The 22,673-nt window shown below is 41.2% G+C and overlaps 1 protein-coding gene across 1 annotated transcript in view; it reads right to left on the bottom strand.

Annotated features, from left to right (window-relative positions):
* Positions 1-22,673, bottom strand: part of plxna2 (plexin A2) — a 217,876-nt gene that overhangs the window by 4,834 nt on the left and 190,369 nt on the right. Inside the window, exons 23-27 of the mRNA XM_072656506.1 lie at positions 16,096-16,162; positions 13,854-14,000; positions 13,332-13,491; positions 12,241-12,344; positions 3,776-3,875 (exon numbers count right to left, since the gene is read on the bottom strand). Coding sequence (XP_072512607.1) covers positions 3,776-3,875; positions 12,241-12,344; positions 13,332-13,491; positions 13,854-14,000; positions 16,096-16,162 — 578 coding nt within the window. The remainder of the gene's footprint in view (positions 1-3,775; positions 3,876-12,240; positions 12,345-13,331; positions 13,492-13,853; positions 14,001-16,095; positions 16,163-22,673) is intronic.

Below are 22,673 nucleotides of genomic sequence, written 5' to 3'. Positions count from 1 at the left end.
AAGCCTGGGGTGGAAAGATCACACAAATGCATGAGAATTGCAGTGTAAATATTTAGGTAGGTATTTAAGCCCAATATATTCAGCTGTGAAATATTTGGCCAGATTATAAAATATTCATTTGGTAAGGAGTCAACTTAGACTTAGAAAATGATTGATAATATCATCAATTTTGAAGTTGATTTTTAAAAGATTGGCAAAAATGAAAATCGGCCAACCCCAACCCCAACTTCTCTCAGTTCATAACAATTCACTGCACAGCTAAAAGCTCCCATTAGTACAGCTGCACACGAAGGGTATGTTACTGTCAGACTAGAGGTGAGGTCGAGCGATGGAGAGACAGAGGGAGAGTGAAGGATACAGATATAGTGAGGGATGGAGAAATAAATAAAGAAATGAAGCATATAGACAATGGTATAGGTATACCAGATCAAATCAAATGAATAAAAAACAGAAATGCAACTCTACTCCACAGTGCCTGATCCTCATGTTCCCCTCCTTTTCCTTTCTCTCTGTCAGTCTCTAGAGGACTAGTCTCAGGCTGATTGAAATGAGTTCATTCTCTCCCTGCTCTGATCGTTAAAGCTTTTATAATTGGCTCTTTCTGATGTATTGTGCTTCTGACGTGCTTTAAGAGCACGTGCTGCTCCCATCTAATCAATGCATCTAAAGATTTCTAATCTTTAAGCGCTCCTCATCCTCTGCCGTTAAGCCATCAGACGCCGTCTCGCTGCTAGCAATTAGAGTTATGTCTTTTTACCTCATGGCAGAAAGCTCTCTGGGGAGGATAGATCAGTCTCTACATTTCCTGCTTGCTCATTCACTCACTCCCTTACTCCACCTGTCTCGCTCTCTCACGCACGCGTCTTCATGTGGCTTCAAAGAGTGCGCATGACGACAAAGGAAGGCAAATGGCCTCGCTGACACTGAGGCTTTAGTGAAATTTTGAGTGGATTGCCACCACAGGACAGGGCTAAAAGGAAATGGACTTGGCAATGAGGGAAAGTGCATGCGAGTCTTAGTGTGTAAAACAGGATCATGCTTTCAAATCCACCTCAAGCTCCTACACAAGTCCAGCCTCTTTGACTATTCCCACCAAGTAACAGAGCGATTACTGACATGTGTATCTGTATTCGGGCTGCATGGCATATCGTTTGTTAATTGTTATGGTGAAATTGGCCTTTGTGGCAGTGATATTGCAATAACCTATGAATGGAAATGAGTTTTTACTGTGTTCTGCGAGAAACCTGAAAAATCGCAGTTGCAAATAAGTGTTTGTGTTTAATTTAATGAATCACATCGAAGAACCTTAATTTTTTTTTAATAGTTCTTTAAATGATGCCATTCACGAAAAAACAATGTTTAAAATTGTAATAGAGATGCGTGAGTGTGAAAAAAGTGCCTCTCCAGTGGCATTCTTGAAAGAACCAGTATATGATACAGGTTGCAGCACAATTAGAGTACTGGCCTACAACTCTAATAGCTAGCTCTACGTAATTAGCAACATAAGCAGTCACTTTGGATCCAGAAGCCACTAGGGGAACCCCTAACAACTTTTGGTTACAACTGTACCATTATGTAGTTTTAAAATGCTCAAGTGAAGAGGAATGAACAACTGGTTAATCTTGTAAACTGCTAATGTACACCATCTGCAAAGTCATTTGAATAGCATTACAGTGTATATAGATCTACATTTTTGGTAGGCAATAAGAAAATCACATTACATATAAAATCTCAGTCAGATACTGTTTACAGTGAGTAGCTCCAAGAAGGCTAACGCCAGCAATGACTAGTCTGTATGTAAGTCTGTGTGTGCACAATTTAGAGAGCAAAGGGCTTTTCAGCTGCATACAAATAGTACGCCTTGCTCCTGCTTGGCTCTAATTCTGTCTTACCTCTCTTCAACACCAGTCAGAGTCATGTGAGGAATGTGCTAATTTGGGCTGGGGTGCTGACATGCTAAATTGAGGCAAAATGCGTTGAGCATTAAATTGATATGAATCAATCAGTGAGTGCCTAGCTGCAGCTGTGCCCACCATGCAATGCTGTGATTGATGGACACCAAGGCTGAGAGACTGTGTGTGCTCTGAGAGAGCCATGCACGCACACACACACACACACACACACACACTTTATGAAGGCAAAATAATAAAAAAGAGCTCCTTTTTGCCTCCTCATGGATATTTTATGACTTTCCTAAAATATTCAACAAGCCCTTTGTAATGAAACAAGTTGAAGTACCCATCGCGAGCATGAAACTCTACTTAACTACGAATGCTTAAAAGGTTGCAGGGATGTAACGGAGTGATGTGAGGAACTAAATGAAGTGTGAGGCCCACAAATAATGGCTGGTTTTCAAAAAGCGTCAAGGTTTCTGCCATGAAATATCATTTAGCAGGTGTTGATTGAGTTTCTAATCTGTCAGAATTTTTTCTCCTTTTGAAAATTCCTCTTTTGTTACCTGCACTTTAAATGTCAGACTGTTTGTAAATGATTAGGGAAGATAATTATGTTTGTTAAACTGCACCTAAGTGAGAAATTCTGGGGCTTTGATTAACTCGGGTCTTTAATGTGCCTGCATGGTAGGACACATTTCACACTGCTACAGTCAGTTGAAGGTGGGTGACATATTTGCGTGAAGCTGGCAGTGTTGCTAGGTGACAATGTGCGCCGGGCTCCAGCCAATTGGAGCTGCGGTATTTGGCCATGCATCGTTTGTGGCTTTTGCCTGTGTGAAGTATCATTTGCGGTGCATAATTAGCAATCAGAGAATGGCCTGCAGCTCCGTGCTGGAAACCGAGAGAGGACCAGATGGGGAGCCCTGTGGCACTCCCTCAGAGCTGCGCTAAGGGAGGGCGCTAATGTGTGTATCTGCCCATTACGGCTAGCATCCAAAGTCAGCTGAGGAATCAGCATTACTAGGCTTTTTTGGTAAATGCTAACACCTCTTCCTCTCCCTCCCTCTCTCTCTCTCTCTCTCTCTCTCTCTCTCTCTCTCTCTCCCTCTCTTATTTTGGCTTCATGTAGACTCCCCAGGGCTTCCTTCGGGCTGTAAAGCAAACTGCAGCACACAGCTCACACACACGAATAAACACTGTCACCAGAGCCATCATTTAAGGTTGCAGAAAGGCATGCACAGGCTCACATTAGTCATGTTATATAGCCTTTAATGTTTGATCAATTTTTCAGTATTATTTGTCAGTATAAATCTAATAAATATGAAATAGTGTAATGATTCGCAAAATTGACAGTTTGATGCAATATGGTGTGGTGGTGTCTCGAATCTATACTTTTTTCATTTAAGAAATACTGCCTAAATCGTGCATTGTGTTATTATTTACCATTTTTAGTTTGTTAGAGCACTCAACAAACATTCTAAAAGTATAATATTTTATAACAATGTGATAGCCACGAGCTAATATGTGAGCCCCAAGCTAATATATGCTTAAGAGGAGTGTGCCTTTCCTCCTTGCTCTTGATTTCAAGGTAAAAAGGAAACATTTGTTTTTAGTGGAGGGATGTTCTCCCTTTGTTGGCTTGCTTGTTAAATAGGTATTAAATTATATTATATTATATAATATGTATAAGAACAACTGTACTTATTATGTGTACTAAACTGAGAGATCCCTATTGATCAATAAGCTGTATTGTTAAACTCCTAGCAGCAAATCAATATTTCAGATGGCACATGACTTTCAAATTGTTTGATACAATTGGTAATCTTTCCATTATGGTGGGATGTCAATAGTTTTGTCCATGTCTCTGAAGAAACACCCACCGTATCTGCTGATAGATGTGCGGGAAATGCTTGCTGAGGGAGGAATGTTGTAGGAGGACGTCTGCTTTGGCACCAGCGCCACCACACAGCGATCTGACACCTGAAGAGAAAGAGAGAGAGAGAGAGAGAGAGAGAGGCGGAGAAAGAGAGAATGCAAGAGGAAGAGTGTTATTCATCACACCATTTCATCAAAACCACTCTACAGTGAGTGCCCTGTTGCATTCTGAATTACAGGATGGAGCAATTTCAGCATCTAAAATGAAGCACTCTGTTACTAATCGTTTTCATGTGACAAATGATTCTTCGATAAATAATTCTGTAGGGAAACTAACAGATAACAGCATAGATAAGCTTTACAGTTTGACTTGGAGGTTGCAGGGCAGCATTGTTAGTCAAGAGTCGAGTGGCGTCTCGCTTTGCAAACTCTCTGTGTAGTTTGAGACAATTAGGAGAGCAGTGAGGCGAACAGTTTATCCGCTGATAAAACAAGTGAATGATCTTTCATTGCTTCAGCTGTGGACACATTAGATCCAGTAGACCTGTGCAGAAACCCAGCCCTTTGACAGTGCATTAGAGTGCCGTCATTGAAAGTCCCATCACCCCTCAGTCCTCAGTGGAATTAATGACTGGAAAAGAGGACGGCAGGGCTGTAGCTATCAGTGGGAGAGACAGAGGAAGAGAGAGAGACTAAGCTTCTAGATGTGTTTAATACAACAAAATGTTTGCACCAATGTGTACTCCTGTATGCAGTGTACAACCCAGATAGGGTCCATGTTAGCCCCTCCTGGTCCCATCACTGACCCTGGTGGGTATTCATATGTGGAGCCAATGTTGAACCTGAGGACAAACCTTTCTGGTTCCCAGTTGGGCTACCCATACAGGCTCCATAGAAACATGTTAGCTAGGAAAGGATGGATGGAGATAAGAAAAGGGAAACAGGAGATGATTTGTATGAAGTAAGTTTTGCATCTGTTTTTTTACCAGGACTCTTTCGAAGTCACATCTGAAGAATCACTGCATGTCTGAATCACTCTGCAAGACTGAAGATGATGGGGTATGATGTTGGGTAAGAAAGTGTTAACGTACGCTTGCGACACAGCATCTCTATTAGCTGCATGTCTGAATCGGTTCATCCCTCTGCTTTGTAATGACACTGTAAATGAAGTGGCCATTTTAGAACTCAATAGCAGAGAGGGTGCATGGCGGCGTATGATTCTTCCTTTCATCTCCTCTTTGCTGTCCACCCCCTCAGAACACTTCTATAAACGAGGTCTTTCCTCTTCAGAAACCTACAAAACTCTGTGTGTTATCTCTAATGGCAAGTGGCTAATTATGGGTTATGTGCTTATAATGAGTACTACTAAAAAGCAAGGTGATTCCATCCCAGAAATGAAACCCATTTCAATAACAGAGCGTGTTTCTTAACAAAAAAGGAAATTGAAAAAAACTAAAAGCATTTCTTTAGATGACTAGTTTCTGGAGTACCCCTGCTCTGTGCACTTTAGTGCCTTTCTGATATGTGTTAAAGCAGGGAAAACATAAAATGTGTGGGGCATTGGGTGCTCCAAAATGGTGACTGGAACCTCATGCATGCCTAGCCAACTAACTTAATAATGCACAGTCCTGTTCCAACACACCTGAATTAAATCTATTTAATTACCAGGTTTAGCTGATGTGTTTGAACAGGAAAATCACCAAACTGTGCTGGACCCCAGCCTTCCATGAGTGGAATTGATGACATCTGCTCTAGAAAATACTCGCACAAGCTGCTGAGAAACTGTGAAGTAAAGTGCCAAAAGCAAACTGGAAAACACAGATACATATGCAGCCCTGGGAAAATGAATCTGCATTATTGAGAAAATTATCCTCCTATAGACAGCCAATAATTTCACAGTACAGAGAGAGTACAGAGAGTTTCAGTATGCCAGTTATCCACCATGTATGTCTATGGATGCAGGTGATCAGAGACCAAAAAGACAGGGCACTGTGAGAGAGAGGGAGGATGAGGTCAGACTCCAACAGTCTGAGATGCCCCATTGTTCACAGCAGGCTGCAGAAAAGTCCATCTTACAAAGGGAAAAAGAACCCCTCTCTCATCCCTATAATAGAGTCCATAATCTCCTATCTTCTCCAGCTTCTGTCAGAGCTCCAGAAAGCTGCTGCTAGTTCTACTCCACTCCTAACGACAGGGCCCCCTCCATCCTCCTCCTCCATTCCCCCTCTCTCTTTCCTCCGCCTCCACCCTAGGACCATTAACCAGCGTCCAGCCCAGGGCCCACTCCTGTGGCGGATGGGGCTAATGGCCAGACTGGAAAGACACTTGAAGCGGTGGAGGACTGTGGAGGAAATCATGTGAGATGAGATGACACTCCGCTCATCATGCTGCCTCTCAAGATGCTAAATCTGCTAACTTCTTACTTTCTTTCTTTTTCCTCCTATTTCTCTTGCTGCCTCTTTCACTCTCCAGCCTCCTATTTTTTCCATTTTTAGGATTCTTGTCTTCCACCCTCGACACCAGTTAAGGCCCCTATTAGCAACACCTTTTTTTCATTTTTTTTCTTCCTGTTCCTTTCTCTCTCTTTTGCTCTCCAGTGGATGACGTTAAAAGCTGAAATAATCGACAAATTTAAAAACTCCCAAAAAGCCTTCAAATGCTGACATTTTGAAGCGTTGGCTTCCTAAGCGGTCCAAACCAGCTATTAAACACAAATGCCGAAACGATCGACTAGTCATCTGGTGACATTAACCTCTCGCTTCATTTGCTTTACAGACTGCTTTGCTGCAAGAATCAATAACCACTGGTTGGAAATGCACAGTGGAAACAGTTTTTGCGACAATGCAGCAGTGTCAAGAACAGGAGAGCTTGTCAAGCACCGATTTGGATGTTTGAAAGAGGTACAAGACAGTAAATGCTGATTTTTTCAAAGACTGCGCTTCAGGTAGCAATAGCCTTCATAAGCACAGCTGCTTCGCATAAAAGCCCTGATATGTTTTTTGAAACCGCTGAGCCTAGACATTTAACATACTTTGCTCAGTTAAATATTTAAACAGTAAATGTCCACATCTTTATCTGAGCCATGTAAGTTCTGCTTTTGTCATTTGTCTTTGGCTGGTGCTACGCAGTAATAACTGAAAAAAAGCTCTGCTAAACCTGCTCTCTTTTCTTTACATTCTTTACACGTGCATACCTGAGTATTTTCTAAAACGGCAGGAAAAGCATGCAGCGTGTGAGAGTGCACAGGAAGGAGATGGCAGATGATTGAGTGAAGGTGGATTTGCCCTTGAGGGATAATCCTGGGCCAGGCGGGCTGGCTGATAGTGGTTGGGCAAGAGTAATAAGAGGCCAGCGTTCGGCATGATAAGGCCTCCATCAAACACAAAAAAGCCTGGCCTTTCTCTCCTATCTCTGATCCCTCTGCCCTCCAGTCCTTTCCGATGGCCATCAGCGAAGGCACACCAAGCAAGCTAACTCAAAGGCCACCTTCAAGCAGTCAGTAAACACTTACTGTGGCAGTTCAGTCACGCCAAGACAGTATTAAATTCAGGATTTGATAGTTTCTGCCCTAAACTAAGAGAAGGGCATGGAAGCAAACTGATCAAAATATTAGAATTGTTTTGGTTTGAGTGATGCTTTAAGTATGCAGCATGCATGACAAGTGTAGGCTTACTGAAAACTACTTGTGCTGAACAACAAAAGAGAAAGCATTAAAAGGACTTGAGAATGACACATCACCACAGCCAGTTAAGTCTTGAGCTTTGGCTTATACAGGGCCACACTGCTCTCTTTGCGTATTATCAGCTTTGCCACTTGTGTTTCTAGGCACCCTGAGAGAACTTGCAAAGACACAATTAAGGCTCATTGCTTATTATGTGTTGGAACACTTCATGACTAATTTCATACCATGCTCTATGTTTTACCACACACTGTAATTTGTAATTTGTTCTGCGACAGCTGAACAACATACTGTATGAAAGATTCTCAAGGCATAGATCCACTGTTACTGACACTCACAATGTCAGACACACAATTCAGCACAATCTTGGACACACAACTTTGAACATTTGAATTGGTAATTTTCTTATTTCTTATCTCTTGTGCCACTCAAACTTCTGGAATTGGAAATTCATCTGTTGCCCCAGGAGTGCGGCAGGCCCCTAGGGACACACTGACAGCTTACAAAGGTATTCAGCCATCGCAAGGTTAACATTCACCTCTACTGATTAGAAAGAGAAACTGAGGTGGAGAGAAGGGAAGACTCCTGCATGACTTTGTAACTAGTCATTTGTTAGTGTACTATATGGACTAAAATATTGTGACTTCTGCTCATTTATTGTTTCTTCTGAAATCAATGGTATTAAAAAATAGTTTATCCTACTTTTGAAAGGCTTTCTACTAGATTTGAAGTATTGCTGTAAGGATTTGATTACATTCAGTGACAGGGTGCTGGATGATCACAACCCCACCTCATTCCTAATTCCCCAACACATCCCCAAAATTTTGGATGGAACACCATCATTCTAGAGAACATAGTTTCACTGCTCCACAGCTCAATGTGGATGGCTTTATACCCCTCTAGCTCATGTCTGGCTTTAGGCATGGTGCCAATTGGTTCATGTTTATCTGCTGCAGAGAGTCATATTCTCTTGACAATACTTCTCTACAGGGAATAGACAAGCTGTGTGTGCATTTGCACATCTGTGCCTGCAATGAGTGCAATTTAAAGTGGCTAAATGCATTCATTAGAAGGAGTGTCCACAAACATCTGGACGTTATAGTGAATCTTTATTTATTTTAGTTTAGACAGTGTCTTGAAAGCTGATTTTATAAAAAAAAAAATAAATAAAAAATTCTACTAAAGAAAATTTACTCTGACTTGCTACCAGAGACTTGAGATTCAACCAGGACTCATACAGAGGGTCTTAAGAGATGACTCATGATTCACACTCAAGGACCCAAACCTAATTAGGACTCAGATACTCATAACATCATAACACATACTCAGACACTCATAACATCACTCAGAATCGCAACCCAGACACTATAGACTCAGACTCACTAGCAAGGCCTTTAATTGGACATGCACTGCAGATAATTAAGACCTGACTCAGATTCACACCCTAGAGACTCTAGCAAGGCTTTTATCCGACTTGCACCAAAGAGACCCACGACCTGCCTCAGACCTAGGGATTTTAGACTTGACTCAGACTCGGACTTCTGAGACTCGAGATTCAATCCAAACTCGCACCCAGAGATAGAATTGAGCAGGACCTCAGGACATGCCAACTGATTGGATGTTCTGTGTTTATTCATCTTTAAGTGTGTGGTGATACTTAATGTTAGACAAGAACATCATACATTTTGCCTGCACCAGATTCAGTCACGTGCAATATGGGCATTCAGAGAAGGAATAGGATTTTATCGGATTTGACTTTTGAACCAAACTTAATCAAGAGAAGAGATAGAAGGAGAGGGAAGGGGGGGGGGACTCCATCATCGAGGCTAATGAAAGCCTTATTTTATAAGCTAGCAGACTAATCACCTCATTGCAATCACAATCTGTAATCAGCAGGAAGGCACTCCCTGTCTCGACTCCACTGACCGCACCTTTATCGTGCCCCTGTGGTAAGCTGCTGATTGGCAACTTATCTACACCCTGCTAAATGGTGCTGTCTTTTAAATGGTAGGGTGCTCCAGATGATGGACAACTTTATTGAATGTCCTTTTGTCCGGTGTCTAATCTTCTGTCTTTTTCATTTCAGTCCTTTCTGTGTATTGCATTTCTGAGGTAACACTTTATGACTGCATCATCTGTGTCATCTTCTTATATGTTGGAAATGTTTTTTAATGAAAAAAATGAGTTCTCTTGATGTATTTATTGCCATGTAGACAAAATGCTACACAATGAGAATCAGAGTAGGCTTGCAGATGCTGACCAGCTGTGGACAGTACTGGACATTTCCTGTATCATACAGAAAAAGAAAAAGGACTATAGTCTCTCTCTCTCTCTCTCTCTCTCTCTCTCTCTCTCTCTCTCTCTCTCTCTCTCTCTCTCTCTCTCTCTCTCTCTCTCTCTCTCTCTCTCTCTCTCTCTCTCTCTCTCTCTCTCTCTCTCTCTCTCTCTCTCTCTCTCTCTCTCTCTCTCTCTCTCTCTCTCTCCCTCTCTCCCTCCCTCCCTCTCACACTCCCTCTTAAACTAACTCATCCTTTCTCTTCCTGTTCTATAAGTGAGAATCAGCAGGTTTTGGTCCCCCCCTGTTCAGTTTCTCATTAACTGCATATGTTTCACTCACCTACACACATACACACACACATCTCTTTGAGCTTTAATAACATTATAAGAGCCTGATTTTGCATTTGTGAAATCATAACCAGGAACTTGGCAGGGGATCTCAAGTGCCACTCTGCTGTGAACGTGATGGCGTACCTCTAAAACGATGCCAAGCGCACACTCTTTTATTCCTCTATCATCCACTGTGTCTTCCCTTTTCTTCATCTCAATGTGTAGCCTCTCAGGCTCCATCAAGTGTTTAGGCAGTCACACAACACACACACACACACACACATATACACACCCCCTCAGATCTATCATCAGCACTACACACAGGGATCCTTTTGTGTGTGTGTTGTGTCATGCTTGTGCGGTGTGTGTATGTGTTTCTCTCTTCCCCACAGCATTTCGTAGGGATAATGAGTGAGATAAAGAGTGACGAGCAACATGAAGCAAGCTGAGGCAAAGAGACAGCCCATAACAAACAAACAGTGTGCTCTGCATTACCACGCTGCTAACACACTCTCTCTCTGAGGAGAAAAAGAGCGCTGTAGATGGAGAGAAAAAGAGAAAAATTAGAAGGGGGGGGAAAGGGAGAGAGAGAACACAGAGAGAGTTGGAAATAGAGAATGAAAAAGAGAGAGAAAGAGTAAACAGGAAGAGAGACTGATATATTTATATATGGAGACCGAAAGAAAGAAAGAGAAAGAGGAAAATGGATGGAAAGAGACAAGGAAAGAGGGAGAGAATGAGCAGAAAGAGAGGGAAAGGGGAAAAGAGAGGATGAGGTGGAAAAAAAGAGTGGGGGAGTGAGAGAGCTATACAGGTAGAAAGACAGAGAATAAAGATGCAGTAGATAAAGAGAGTACATAGGTGGAATAAAAGAATAATAAGAGTGAGAGATGACAAGGCGAGAGTGGGAGATATAGACAGAGACAGAGATGGGGGGAGACAGAAAAAAAGAAATAGAGAACAAGAGAGAGTAAATAGGTAGAGTACAAATTACTTACAAATAGGGAGATAGAAATGAAGATAGAGAGCGAAAGTAGGTAGGTAAAACAAGATTTTTATAGAGAGAGAGATAATAGAGAAAGGGAGCTATAGAGACAAAACAAGCAAAGAAGGAGATATGTAGAGAAAGAGGGAGAGTGAGAGAGAAAAGGATATAGAGGTAGAGAGAGATATAGAGAGAAGCTAGTTAACGGAATGAACGATATTAGCAGCTGTATCTGGCAGGATGTTAACTGAGAACCGATTACAGTAGGCCGGCACTAAAGGCCAGCATGGTTTAGCTAAATATGCATAACAGATACACTCAGACACTGCACGTACACACACATGCGCACACACAAACACACTCTGCCCCTTCAGCCCACCTGCCCAATAATTGCTTGTATTTTGTATGAGTCAGCGAGAGAGAGAGAGGGATGATGCTGTGGCTGCTAAGGAGTAGAGATGGAAAAAGGTAGCATAGTGTAGGAAGAGCTTCCGAACTGTGGTTTAGAATGAAAGATTGGAAGTGCTTTGTGGAGGAGTCAGCTGATGTATTCTGCTTCTTTAGCAAAGCTATTAAGACCTTCTGTATGACCTTCTCTATTAAGACCTTCTGCATGTGCTGAGTTACAGAACAGTAGAGCAGACTTGATCTAGCTAAAGAAAAGCATGTGTGGGGGGTAGACTGATCTTGCAGTTTTATAGCTGATTTTGAAAGACAATGGCATGTTTATGTGCTCTGTGTCAAAAGCTTGGCTGATACCTTGCGAGCTAAAATCACTCATATACATGAACACATGGTGATCAAATGTTATGTGCATGTACTTGGCTGGCTCCTAAAAGCCTAATGCAGCTAGGGCAATAAAACACACATCAGCCAGTTGTATATGAAAGTACACTATAGTGCTGATGCTGGTTCTGATGTGACTTAAATTTTCAAGATGAATGTTCTTGGAGAAGGCATGGGTGGGTTGTTGATTGGTGCTGGCTGTTTGGCAACTTTGATGTTCCCGAAATGCAACTGCAGTATAATCCTTATTATTATTCATTAAGAAACCCATAGAGAGCTTCACAATACACGTTTTCATGTCTTTATACGGTGATATTACAATTCTTTAATGCATTGTTACATTTGTAGTACTGTTGCATTATCAATACTTGCTTTTATTGATGCAGAATCTATTTACCTGCAAATTAGCTTACCTGGTAGTGCATGAGTGTGTTGAGTCTCTTCCAGTCATTCTCAATCTTGGTGGTGATATCTTCATCCTGCAAGACCACTCGTGCCATTCGGCCCTGACGCCATTCTGAAAAACAAAAGTTCCTCAGCTACTCAGCAATGCACATCTCAAACGTGCTTGCATAATCAAAATGCCAAAGAATGCGTTGATGAAAAAACAGGCAGGTTCAGAGACAGACTGATCACTGATTTTTTCCCCTCTGTTCAATGGCCTTCATTTGATTGTGTGCCTGCCAGATGCACAGATGATGGCTGTAAAAACACACACACACACACACACATGCAAGGCTGTGCCAGTTCCATCCAAAAAGCTCGTGATGGAAGTGGCTGTTCAGGCTGAGGTGTTGGAAGGCTGATTTGCAGTGCTGATGGGGGGGCTTTTGTGCTATATGAATGTGAAAAGTGTGTGTGCCAGATATGAGGCAGGGAGTCAATCTGGTTAGCCCGTCTGTCATTCTTTACCCGGGTCAGTCATATACACAAATGCACACACACACACACACACACACACACACACACACACACACACTCATATCCACAAGCAGTATGCAAATAAATAGCCACTAAGTGTGCCATCAACACACTGAATAAAACTGTAATAACAGCAGATGCTGCAGTGGAAGGCGGGACCAAAAGATTGAAAACACCAATTGTGGTGCAGTTAGCAAGCACGCTAATTAACAGATGTAAAGAATAAAAACGTGAAAAAGTAAAATCAGCCTCCCGACTTACTGTGTAACTTCGTTACTGCCGTAAGTTCACTTGCGTAATTCAGTTTTTAGTCCATTAGGAAGAATTAATTGGAATGTCATGACATAGCGTGAAGATTTCTGCTTTCTTAATTTTGAATCTTCAGTGCAGTCTTTACAAAAGTCCTATACCTTTAAAGGTCACAGTAGCCAAAGACCCTGTGGCTTACACTGAGAATGCAAATTTGGAAACTCTCAAATCTCTCCTAATCTGAGCTCAAACTGAAGTTTTGCAAAGATGTTTATTGTGACTATTTCCACTTAAATGAATGTTGACTGCTGCTAAGTGTTGTAGGTGCACTCACCCAGGTCCATGTCCACTGCTCGAGGTCTCTGTGAGTAGGGCATGTTCTTGTAGACGGCATCCAGTATCTTCTCCTTCACCTGGGTGATCGTATCGCAGTTCAGCACCTTCACTGCAATCTCCGGGCTGTTCTCGTTATCCGGATTCACACAGTTCAAAATCTGAGAGGGAGAAAGAGAAATGGAGGAGGATGAGGAGGGTGATTTGGATGAAGACTAACCTGTGCTAGGAGTGCTCTGATGGTTCCTGTTCAGGTTGGGAGAGCTCCGGGTTCATGGTAAGGCCATTTGCTGGCCCCAGAAATCTAATTTCACACCCACTGCAGGAGAGCAATTTTAGCTTCAGCAGGGTATTAGTGCCTAATGAGCACCACCAGCCCTTAGTCAGGCTGCCTCGGTGCAAACACACATATACAGTGGAACATAAAGCATATGTTTATGGTACATGCACATACACATACACATACACCTGGCCTCTCCAATACACAAATGCTTGTGTGCCAGCAGGTGTTTATGGTACTAACCAGCGTCTTGTACTCTATCTGCTGTCGAATGAGTTTGTCTTCGCTGAGGGAGTAGCGTGCTTCTCCTGTGATGGCATCTATAGGACCTTTTTCCATCTGCTGTTTTATAGCACAATAGAGCATAAACAGAGGCTCTCCGGCACACTCCTACAAAGGGAGAGAGAAAAAGAAGAGAGAATGCATCAGTGTAAAATTGAGAAGACTTCATCTCTGCTTCAAAGATGCTGGACAGAGACACACATATTGTGAAGGCCTGTATCTATACAGTGTGAACAATAATGCACTTTAGGCTGGGGTGAGCAATGGAATACTAAGAAACAAGCATAGGAACACTCTTTCACAGAGCATCTAAAATTAAGTCTCAGTTTACTAAGGCTGTCACAAAAAAATTGTAAAGAGGGTCTCTACTGATTGCGCGTTGCTTATGAGAAGCATGGTTTAAAATCTTAATAGTTTTTTAACACCAGAACATATTACAAGAGACGCAATTCTACTCCAGCGCAAAAAATAAATGATTTTTGGGAAGTCAAAACACTGAAAGTCAATGCAATATGAGGCACCAGGAGTACTCTGGAGGAGATCTGAGATTTAAAATAGTGTGATTCCGTTGGAAAATATTCTTTCAACACATGTTCCGTCTAGCCGCTATGATTGCTGCCATTGTTGAAAGAAGTCTCAACAAAATACGCTTTTGAGACGCAACTGCCTGCCGTTAAAAAGAGAAGAATGTTCCATCTTGAGTCATTTTATGTGATTATCTACCCAAAAAGAAGGGTCAGATCTCTTCAAAGCAGGGGTGAGCGATATAGCAAAAACGCTCTATCCACTCATCCTAGTCGAGATCAAGTTGGGTCCGGAGCCGGAATCATTTGCCGCATGGCAGAAAGTGAGTGCCAGTCCATCGCAGGGTTGAGCTAATTGTACTCTTTGTACAAAATATTCTTTACGGGCTAACGTGAAATATGATATCTAAAACACCTATATCCACCTCCACTTCAAACACACCAAAAACAGTTGCAAAACATCAGTGTGTGACATATGGTAAATGGACAAAAGTATTGGGACACCTGCTCATTCATTTTATCTTCAGAAATCAAAATACCAGAATATCAAAAAAGGGTTTAATCTGCTTTTGTTGGAGTAGCTGTCTCTATTGTCCAGGGAAGGCGCTCTATTAAATATATGAGCAATGTTGTGACTGTGTATGATGTGAATATGCTTTCAGTGACAAAAGCGTTAGGGAGGTCAGTGATCACCACCCCACCTCATCCCCAATTCATCTCAAAAGTACTGGATGGAGCACCATCATTCCAGAGAGCACAGTTCCACTGCTCCACAGCTCAATGCTGGGGTCAATATCCCCCTCTAGCCATGCCTCTATAGGGACTAGACAAGTTGTGTGAGTAAGTAGAGATGTCCACAACATTTGGACATATAGTGTATGTACATATGTGCAGTTTGTTTTGGCTATTATGGATATAAATGCCACATGCCACGCAAACTGTGTGTTCAGGCTCGTATACCAGTTTTGTAAATTACAGCCATGTTGTCTTTGAGTCTGAAACCTGGCCCAAAAGGCTTAGCACATTTGGCCTTGAGTTTTTCTGGCTGGCTGACTAAAGGGACTAGGTCAGGCCCAGACCAATTTGACTACCTCCAATACATACACTCCAGGGCTCGTGCCTGCTTTACTCAGAATCTTACTTACACATGCACATCGATCCACATTAGCAAAGGCAGTGCTACCTAACACTAATTTAAAAGCAGGAGAGTAAAATACAGACACACTGTGCATCAATACTGAGTCTAAATGATCATTTTTATGTAGTAACACAAGCCAATTTATATTAAGCAAAAGTGTACAGACAGGCATAACGTGTGGTGTTATTGCTTATTGTTTTATGTTCAAAAGTATCCTGACAGCTCTCCTAATTATTCAGCTACTTTAATGTCCACAGGCATTATTCGGGCACATGCAGGAGTAATTGTGCACCACTAAATAGCTTTTGGTATGAGTTTAAGTAGCACTTTCAATCCAGAACAATTTTCCAACAAATTCCCTGACCACACGATCACAAAAAAATCCTCACAGCCAAGTTCCAACATGTACTGTGGAGCAAATTCTTTATTAATATTCTTAATTGCAGAAAAAATGTTGAATGAGCAGGTTTCTACAAACTTGGGCATGTACATGTGAGTGTATAAGAGTAGATCAGCATTGAACCACTTCTGGTAGTGTTACCTTAAGGAACTTGTGAAGGAGGAAGGCAAACCAATTGGTGAGCATCTTCTCAGCCACGGACTCTGTCCTGAAACACACAAACACACATACGCTCCTCTGTAAGAACATAATAAAGAGAGAGGCCTTCTTAATCCCTTAAATTGTAGGAGCCAGTATAACACACTTCAGTTCCTCACACTCACAAATACATTACTGACAAATTGGTGGTTTCACAGGGATACAAGGAGCATAAAACTACTCTGGCATTTCTTTTGGAAATGATTCAACAAGATGTTTTACAATCTTAATTTCATGAATGTCAAAATTAATGGATCAATAGAAATGCTTGGAATTAATTACATTTACTTTTACTACCATTGAAAGTTTTTTGTGAGACAGCAACAATATATTATACCATTAGAAATAATAGGGATGTCTAGATCCGATCCATTGTAACAAATATTTTTGGCCAACTTGCAGCAGTGCATATGCTCTCAGAAGGTAAATAAAAGAGTTTAGTGTCTGCAGTGTGGAACGTTTTTACGAAACATGAAAAACCATGAAAACTTAAACTTTTTAAAACTATCACTGAAATGTTTTCATTGTTTTTAAACCACCACTAAACAACCAGTTCAGAACCAAGAAAAGGGTAATGCTAATAGCACATAGCTATAGAAGTTATTCCACATTAGTGGTCAACAAACGACAACAGCTATAAGTCCAGAGTGTGTACCACCACACACACACAAGGTGACTTGACTGCAGTGTTTTATAGGAACTGGGAGTTGAATAATCAGGGAGTTGAGTCAGACTGGATTATAAGATATTAAACGCACAGTCATTAACATAATTAATTAGCAGCATTATTATTCACACAACCACACAGATCGGACTGGGTCGGATTAATTTGGGCTGATACTCTGCATTAAGAGACTTGGATTTAATCGGAGGGCAAAATAACTTGATTGGGACATCGCTAATACTTAATTATACTATGTAATAATATATTATGTAATATTTTACTTATTTTTAAACATGAATGGTCAAATATTGTCTAAATAATCAGCTCTTAAGATTATGAACAGAGTAATAAATCTCAAACTTACAAGGTCAATTAAATGCTGGTATGGCATGTGCTGTGCTGAGATTAAGTAATTAGGTTCGAAGCGGAGATGTGAGAGTGAAGGCGATAATAATAGTCAGGTGTGGATAAGAAAGGCAGTGGTATCTCTCTGTCTTTCTGTCTCTCTCTGTCTTTGCCTCTCTCTTTTTTTTTACTCTGTCCTTCCTTCTCTCTTTGACCATTTCCGTATTTTTCTCACTCCGTCCGGACCACAGACACTTTCATGTTGGCCTGCCTTTGAAGCAGTGCGAAGGGCATCATGCATGCGCTCACACACACTCACACACACACACACACACACACACACACACACACACACACACACACACACACACACAGTGGAAACCCACACATGAACTCAAATTAAACACATCACAAACAGATTTACATGCTACTCATTGGAGGACATAAAGACTATTTAAGTTGAGAGACTAGCTGAAATTTTTAAAAAGGGGATAAGAAAAGAGCAGGTGGAAATAAAAGGAAAAAAAGAGTGAGAGAAAAGAGGGAACAGAGGAAAGAGAGAAAGAACAAACAGCATCCAGACAGGAGTGGTTAACGAGCATGAAAAATACATGAAAGGGTTACTCTCTCTCGCCATCGGATCGGAGTGCCTGTGGAATACCAATACCTTTCCTCCTCCCTCTATATCACACATACACACACACACACACACTCAACCACAGTCTTCCTTGTAGCTCTAAACAAAACACAGACACTTCATGGTGGTTGTGTATTGTGTCTATGTATTACAGACACCAATACATTTGTCTCTCAAGCACACACACACTCACAGACACACATGGTCTACTGTGGGGCTGGTAATGCAGCTCAATGCCAATTTACTCAACAGCGTACAGGGAAAATGACTCTCTTAATGCCTATAAAAATAACTATGATTACCTCCAAACTGACAGCCAGCAGAAGTGACTGTGTGTAAGTCCTTGTGCATGTGCACATGTACAGGTATTTGTTTGTGTGCATTAGAGACACATTGCACATATCCATTATCACTGGGGTTGTCAAGATACCAGATTTTAGCTATACTGATGCTATATGTAATCCCATAATGTTTTTATCACACTTTAACCATACAATTACAGAATGACATACCACAGGCAGTACCATATCTGTGCACCGTACCACACCATTTTGAGCCTTAACACCACCCCCACCTTTTGAGCCCCATGCCACCCCCCTCCACCAGAGAAAACAATAAAAAGTAAATTAGATTCCACAGAAGACATATGAAATCCCTCCCGCCTCACTCCAGGTGTTTGCAGACAAACTAATATACAGAACAAAAGGACAAAACAATAATGAAGACTCAGGCAGCAGCCTTTGCCTCTGATAAACCAACAATAATATCGGGTTGGCCCAAGTGTCTTCTTTAGAGTTATGATTTGTGCTTGTTCATGCAGGCAGCAGTAAAACCGATCAACGTATGGAATCAGTGCTCCTGTTTACTACTGTGTTTCCTATCACTGTACAAAAGATGCATGAGATGCAAGCACCTGAGCTTATTTAGTTCGGATCTGTTTGATTAAAACCGATATGTTATTTATATTCCTATTCATGTCTTCTCATGTTCAGACACAATGAAAGCATGTACTATGACGTTCTTTTTTTTTATCATACACAGTATATATGAAGCATTGAAAAAAACAGAGGAATATTAAGGGCAGAAACACTCACACTTGTGCATCTAGATGTTAATCGAGGAATGGATAACAGAGTTCATGAGTACATGAAGAATATTCCATAAATAAAAAATGATCACTTGAAAGTTTTCATAGTGATGAAAGCTCTCTTACATACATTGTAGCATTATTAAAAGTCTTTTACTTCTGTTTGCCAGGCTGGTCAATTTTTGCTCATTTTGTTGACATTGCCACTTGTCCCTTTGGCTTCAAAAATATTGGGCTTGCAAAATTCTTGAGCATTAAGATGCAGACTGGACTGCTAGACTAGGCCGACAGCCGGGGCAATAGCACTGCTAACACTCCCATTTTGTTGCTGGGAGAGGCCAGGGGACAGAACGGTAGCAATGCTGGGTGAGGACAATGGCTGGCATGGTATCAATGCTAATGTCGGCATAGCAATGCTGGACAAGGCCGGCAGTCAGAGCGGGATGATGATGCTGTGGTTGCGGTGAGGTTGGTAGAAGTGACATAGTATTGCCACAGACTTTGACACATGCTTTAATGCCACAGTATGTCTTCCACTTTCCTTTGCAATAACAGTTCAAGCAAGGAGACACAACCTCAGCTTACCTAAGATTACATCTGCTCTCGGCAGCACATATACTTGTTAGCCTTGTGGCATTTGCATACAATTGTACACACATATCGATGACTGACTATAAATGGAGTGAGAAGGGTTTACATTCGAATCATCTTTACTGCATTTGCTACTACATTACTTTTTTACTAGTGAGTTGAGATTGGCACTAAGCCCTCCACTCCGACAACGAGACTTGAAGCTCTCTTCTCAAACTCCTAATCATTCACTATTATTCAAATCCACAGCATAAAACAAGCAGTTTGTTCACTCAGAGGTGCCGAAAAGGCCTTGTTGATCTATATAATGGGGCTTAATACACTAGTGTGAATGTGGTGTCTTTATCATACGGTCATGCGGCGTCTGGAAAAGGCTATGAGATGATTTAGCAGAGAGTGTGAAGAAGCAAAGCTGTCAAACCACACTATTTCTATAAAAAATATCAAATGAACGCATCTGACTCTTCCTCCTGTAAATGTATTCTAAGCTGCCAAGTCTAAAAAGAGAACTTTTGTTCCCTGATCTCAGAGAGAGGTGAAAGTGAGAGTGAGAGTGAGAGAGAGAGAGAGAGAGAGAGAGAGAGAGAGAGGGAGAGTGCTTGAGCGAGGTAGTGATGTAACCTGGAGTTGGATGGTGAAAGCACCTCACTGAATCTTTCTTTCATATCTCTGTGAAAACCACATCTTTGTGCTGATCAGGTGGACATGTGTGTATATGTGAGTGTGTGTGTGTGTGTCTATGTGAACAGGTGTGTATGTTTGTGTGTGTACACATATAGAACATACTGGTTTATGTATTTCTTTTATTTGAACTGTGAATAGTTTTTTTTCTTCTGTGCAGTCGAGGAAGGGCTACTGTGTGTGTGTGTGGCAATCTTTAAATGTCTATGTGTGTGTTTGGGAGAGTAATGGACACACACACACACACACACACAACTCTAGTCCAACGACAGCATGTTTGATGTCAGTTGCATCAGGCAGAGGCAGATGGAGGTTCTTGTGCCTTTATCATTATTTTTCCTGCAATCATAGGCTGTCACTTGATTGACAGCTGCAGGTTTGGGCACACACTTTCATGAAGCTATAGAAACTTGCGCCTGCCTGTAGTATGCTGGTTTTTGTGCAAGTATAACCAGCACTCAGATATTTAACAATGGCCATGTTCCTATTTCAATTCGACTGTACATTCTTACAGTGCTGCCTGACTTGGTAATGCGATGGTGGCCTTTGCAATGTTGTCGTGATATGCAAATATGTCTTACCCAATCCAATTCAAACAGAAATCTTGGTTTGCTTCTTTTGCTCTGAGTTTAAACCTGCCAGTATTGCCTCTAGCTTGCTCACTTGAGGCTCTCTGTAAAGCAGCTTTGTAAAAACAGCTGCTATGAAAAATGTTAAATAAGTAATAACACTTTACCATGTGCTATTAACGTTCTAGTCAATCTTATGTTTTCATTGGTTGTTTGGTGGGAAATAGCTTTTACTTAATCCACAATATTTAAAAAAAATAAATCACATAACATCAAGCGTTCACTAAAGCAGTGGTTTTCAAACTGTGGTTTGCAACCTATTGGTGGGTCACAGTGTAAGAATAAGTGGGTCGTGAATAATCTGCATCATTGTATTTTAAAAATGGGTCATTAGTCTTACATGGACAATGTGCACATCTACAGCACCATCACTGGGGGTAGAGCATCAAAACAGGGGAAATCTTGTCTTGCAGAAATAAAGGCAGATATAGGATCTGATGGCAGCCATCATCAGATCCATTTTTAGCTATGTGAAATTAAGCATAACTTTAACTCACTTATTCATCAGTCAAAACATTTTCAGAGGCAACACAAATGGAGTTGATAGCTCCATGTATGTCCATAAAGTAATAAAGATACAAAAACAGGTAAGTGTAGACAGTGTAGTGTGTATCTGGTCAGACAAAAGTCAGTGATTAGATTACAAATCTGTTACAAAACACAGTGATTAGTAGCACACCAAACAGGAATTTTGGGTTTGCCTTATGCACCACCTTCACAGGCGTCACAAACTCGTTCCTCCTGTTAAGAGATAATCTGTTATCTCTGTGGTTGGCATAGAAACAGCCAAGCTGACCTGACGGCTGGGTCACAGCAACTAGAACTTGTTGCAAACATCAAAAAGGGGGGGTTTATCCACTGTGTTGCCACATATGGTGCAACCAGTCTGGATTATGCATTATAATAAATAAATAAAAAAGTAATCAGAAATCTGTACTGAATGCATTTTAAAGTACCCATCCCGATCATGAACACGAGTGACTCTGACTTTTCAGATTACAAGAAATGGTAATAAAGGTAAAGATAATAAAAGTAGAGGAAAATAATAAAGTGAGGCAGAAAGAATTGGGTTAATGCAGGACAAAATCCATTCAAAGTGGGAGACTGGGCTATAAGGACCTGAGCCATGCTTAACAAATACTTCAAGTTACATTTTCCAAAAAGGCTGTCCAATAATTCATCACGTTGTATTATCTCTCATATATTAAGAAAACGCTAATGTACATTAAAGTCTCTAATTCTGTTCAGAAGTGTTCACCATACTTCCTTTTTTGCCCACTATACAAATAGATAGAGATAAACACACACACACACACACACACACACACACACACACACACACACATACATACACTCTCAGAGGCCAATCTTCCCCAGCAAGAGAAGAACATGAAGGAGAATGCACTTGATGGGATCTATTTGCACAGTTAAATGAGCGTTGTCTCATCCTCACAAAGCAAGTAGCAAATAAAGTGTTTTGTGTGTTCTCTGTCTTTGTATTTGAATGACTAGAAGAAAGCCTCTCTCTCTCTCTCTTTCTGACTCTCTCCCCCTCCCTCAGTCTTTTAATTGAGTATCATTAATGAACATCAGGGTTTCATTAGCCAATTACACATTGATGGAGGAAAGAGAGTGTGTGTGTGTTTATGGGAGTAAAGGAATGCCTCCGTGACCGGGGTGATACACAGAACAATGTTTCTCGCTAATAGCCCATTCTTAGCTGCTCTGGATGGCTGAAAAATCTCATTATAATACACAACAACACACATGCATGCACACACACACACACACATATACACAACAAACACATTCACACAACATGAGTGAAAAAGAGCCTGAAGCACTGGAGCCGTTCCATTTTTAGTCACCATTCCCCTCAGATTCAGA

Source organism: Salminus brasiliensis, chromosome 14, assembly GCF_030463535.1.
Source record: "Salminus brasiliensis chromosome 14, fSalBra1.hap2, whole genome shotgun sequence".
NCBI classification, from domain to species: Eukaryota; Metazoa; Chordata; class Actinopteri; order Characiformes; family Bryconidae; genus Salminus; species Salminus brasiliensis.
Note: the sequence above shows the minus strand (reverse complement) of the source record. Positions and strands in the feature narration are given on the sequence as shown.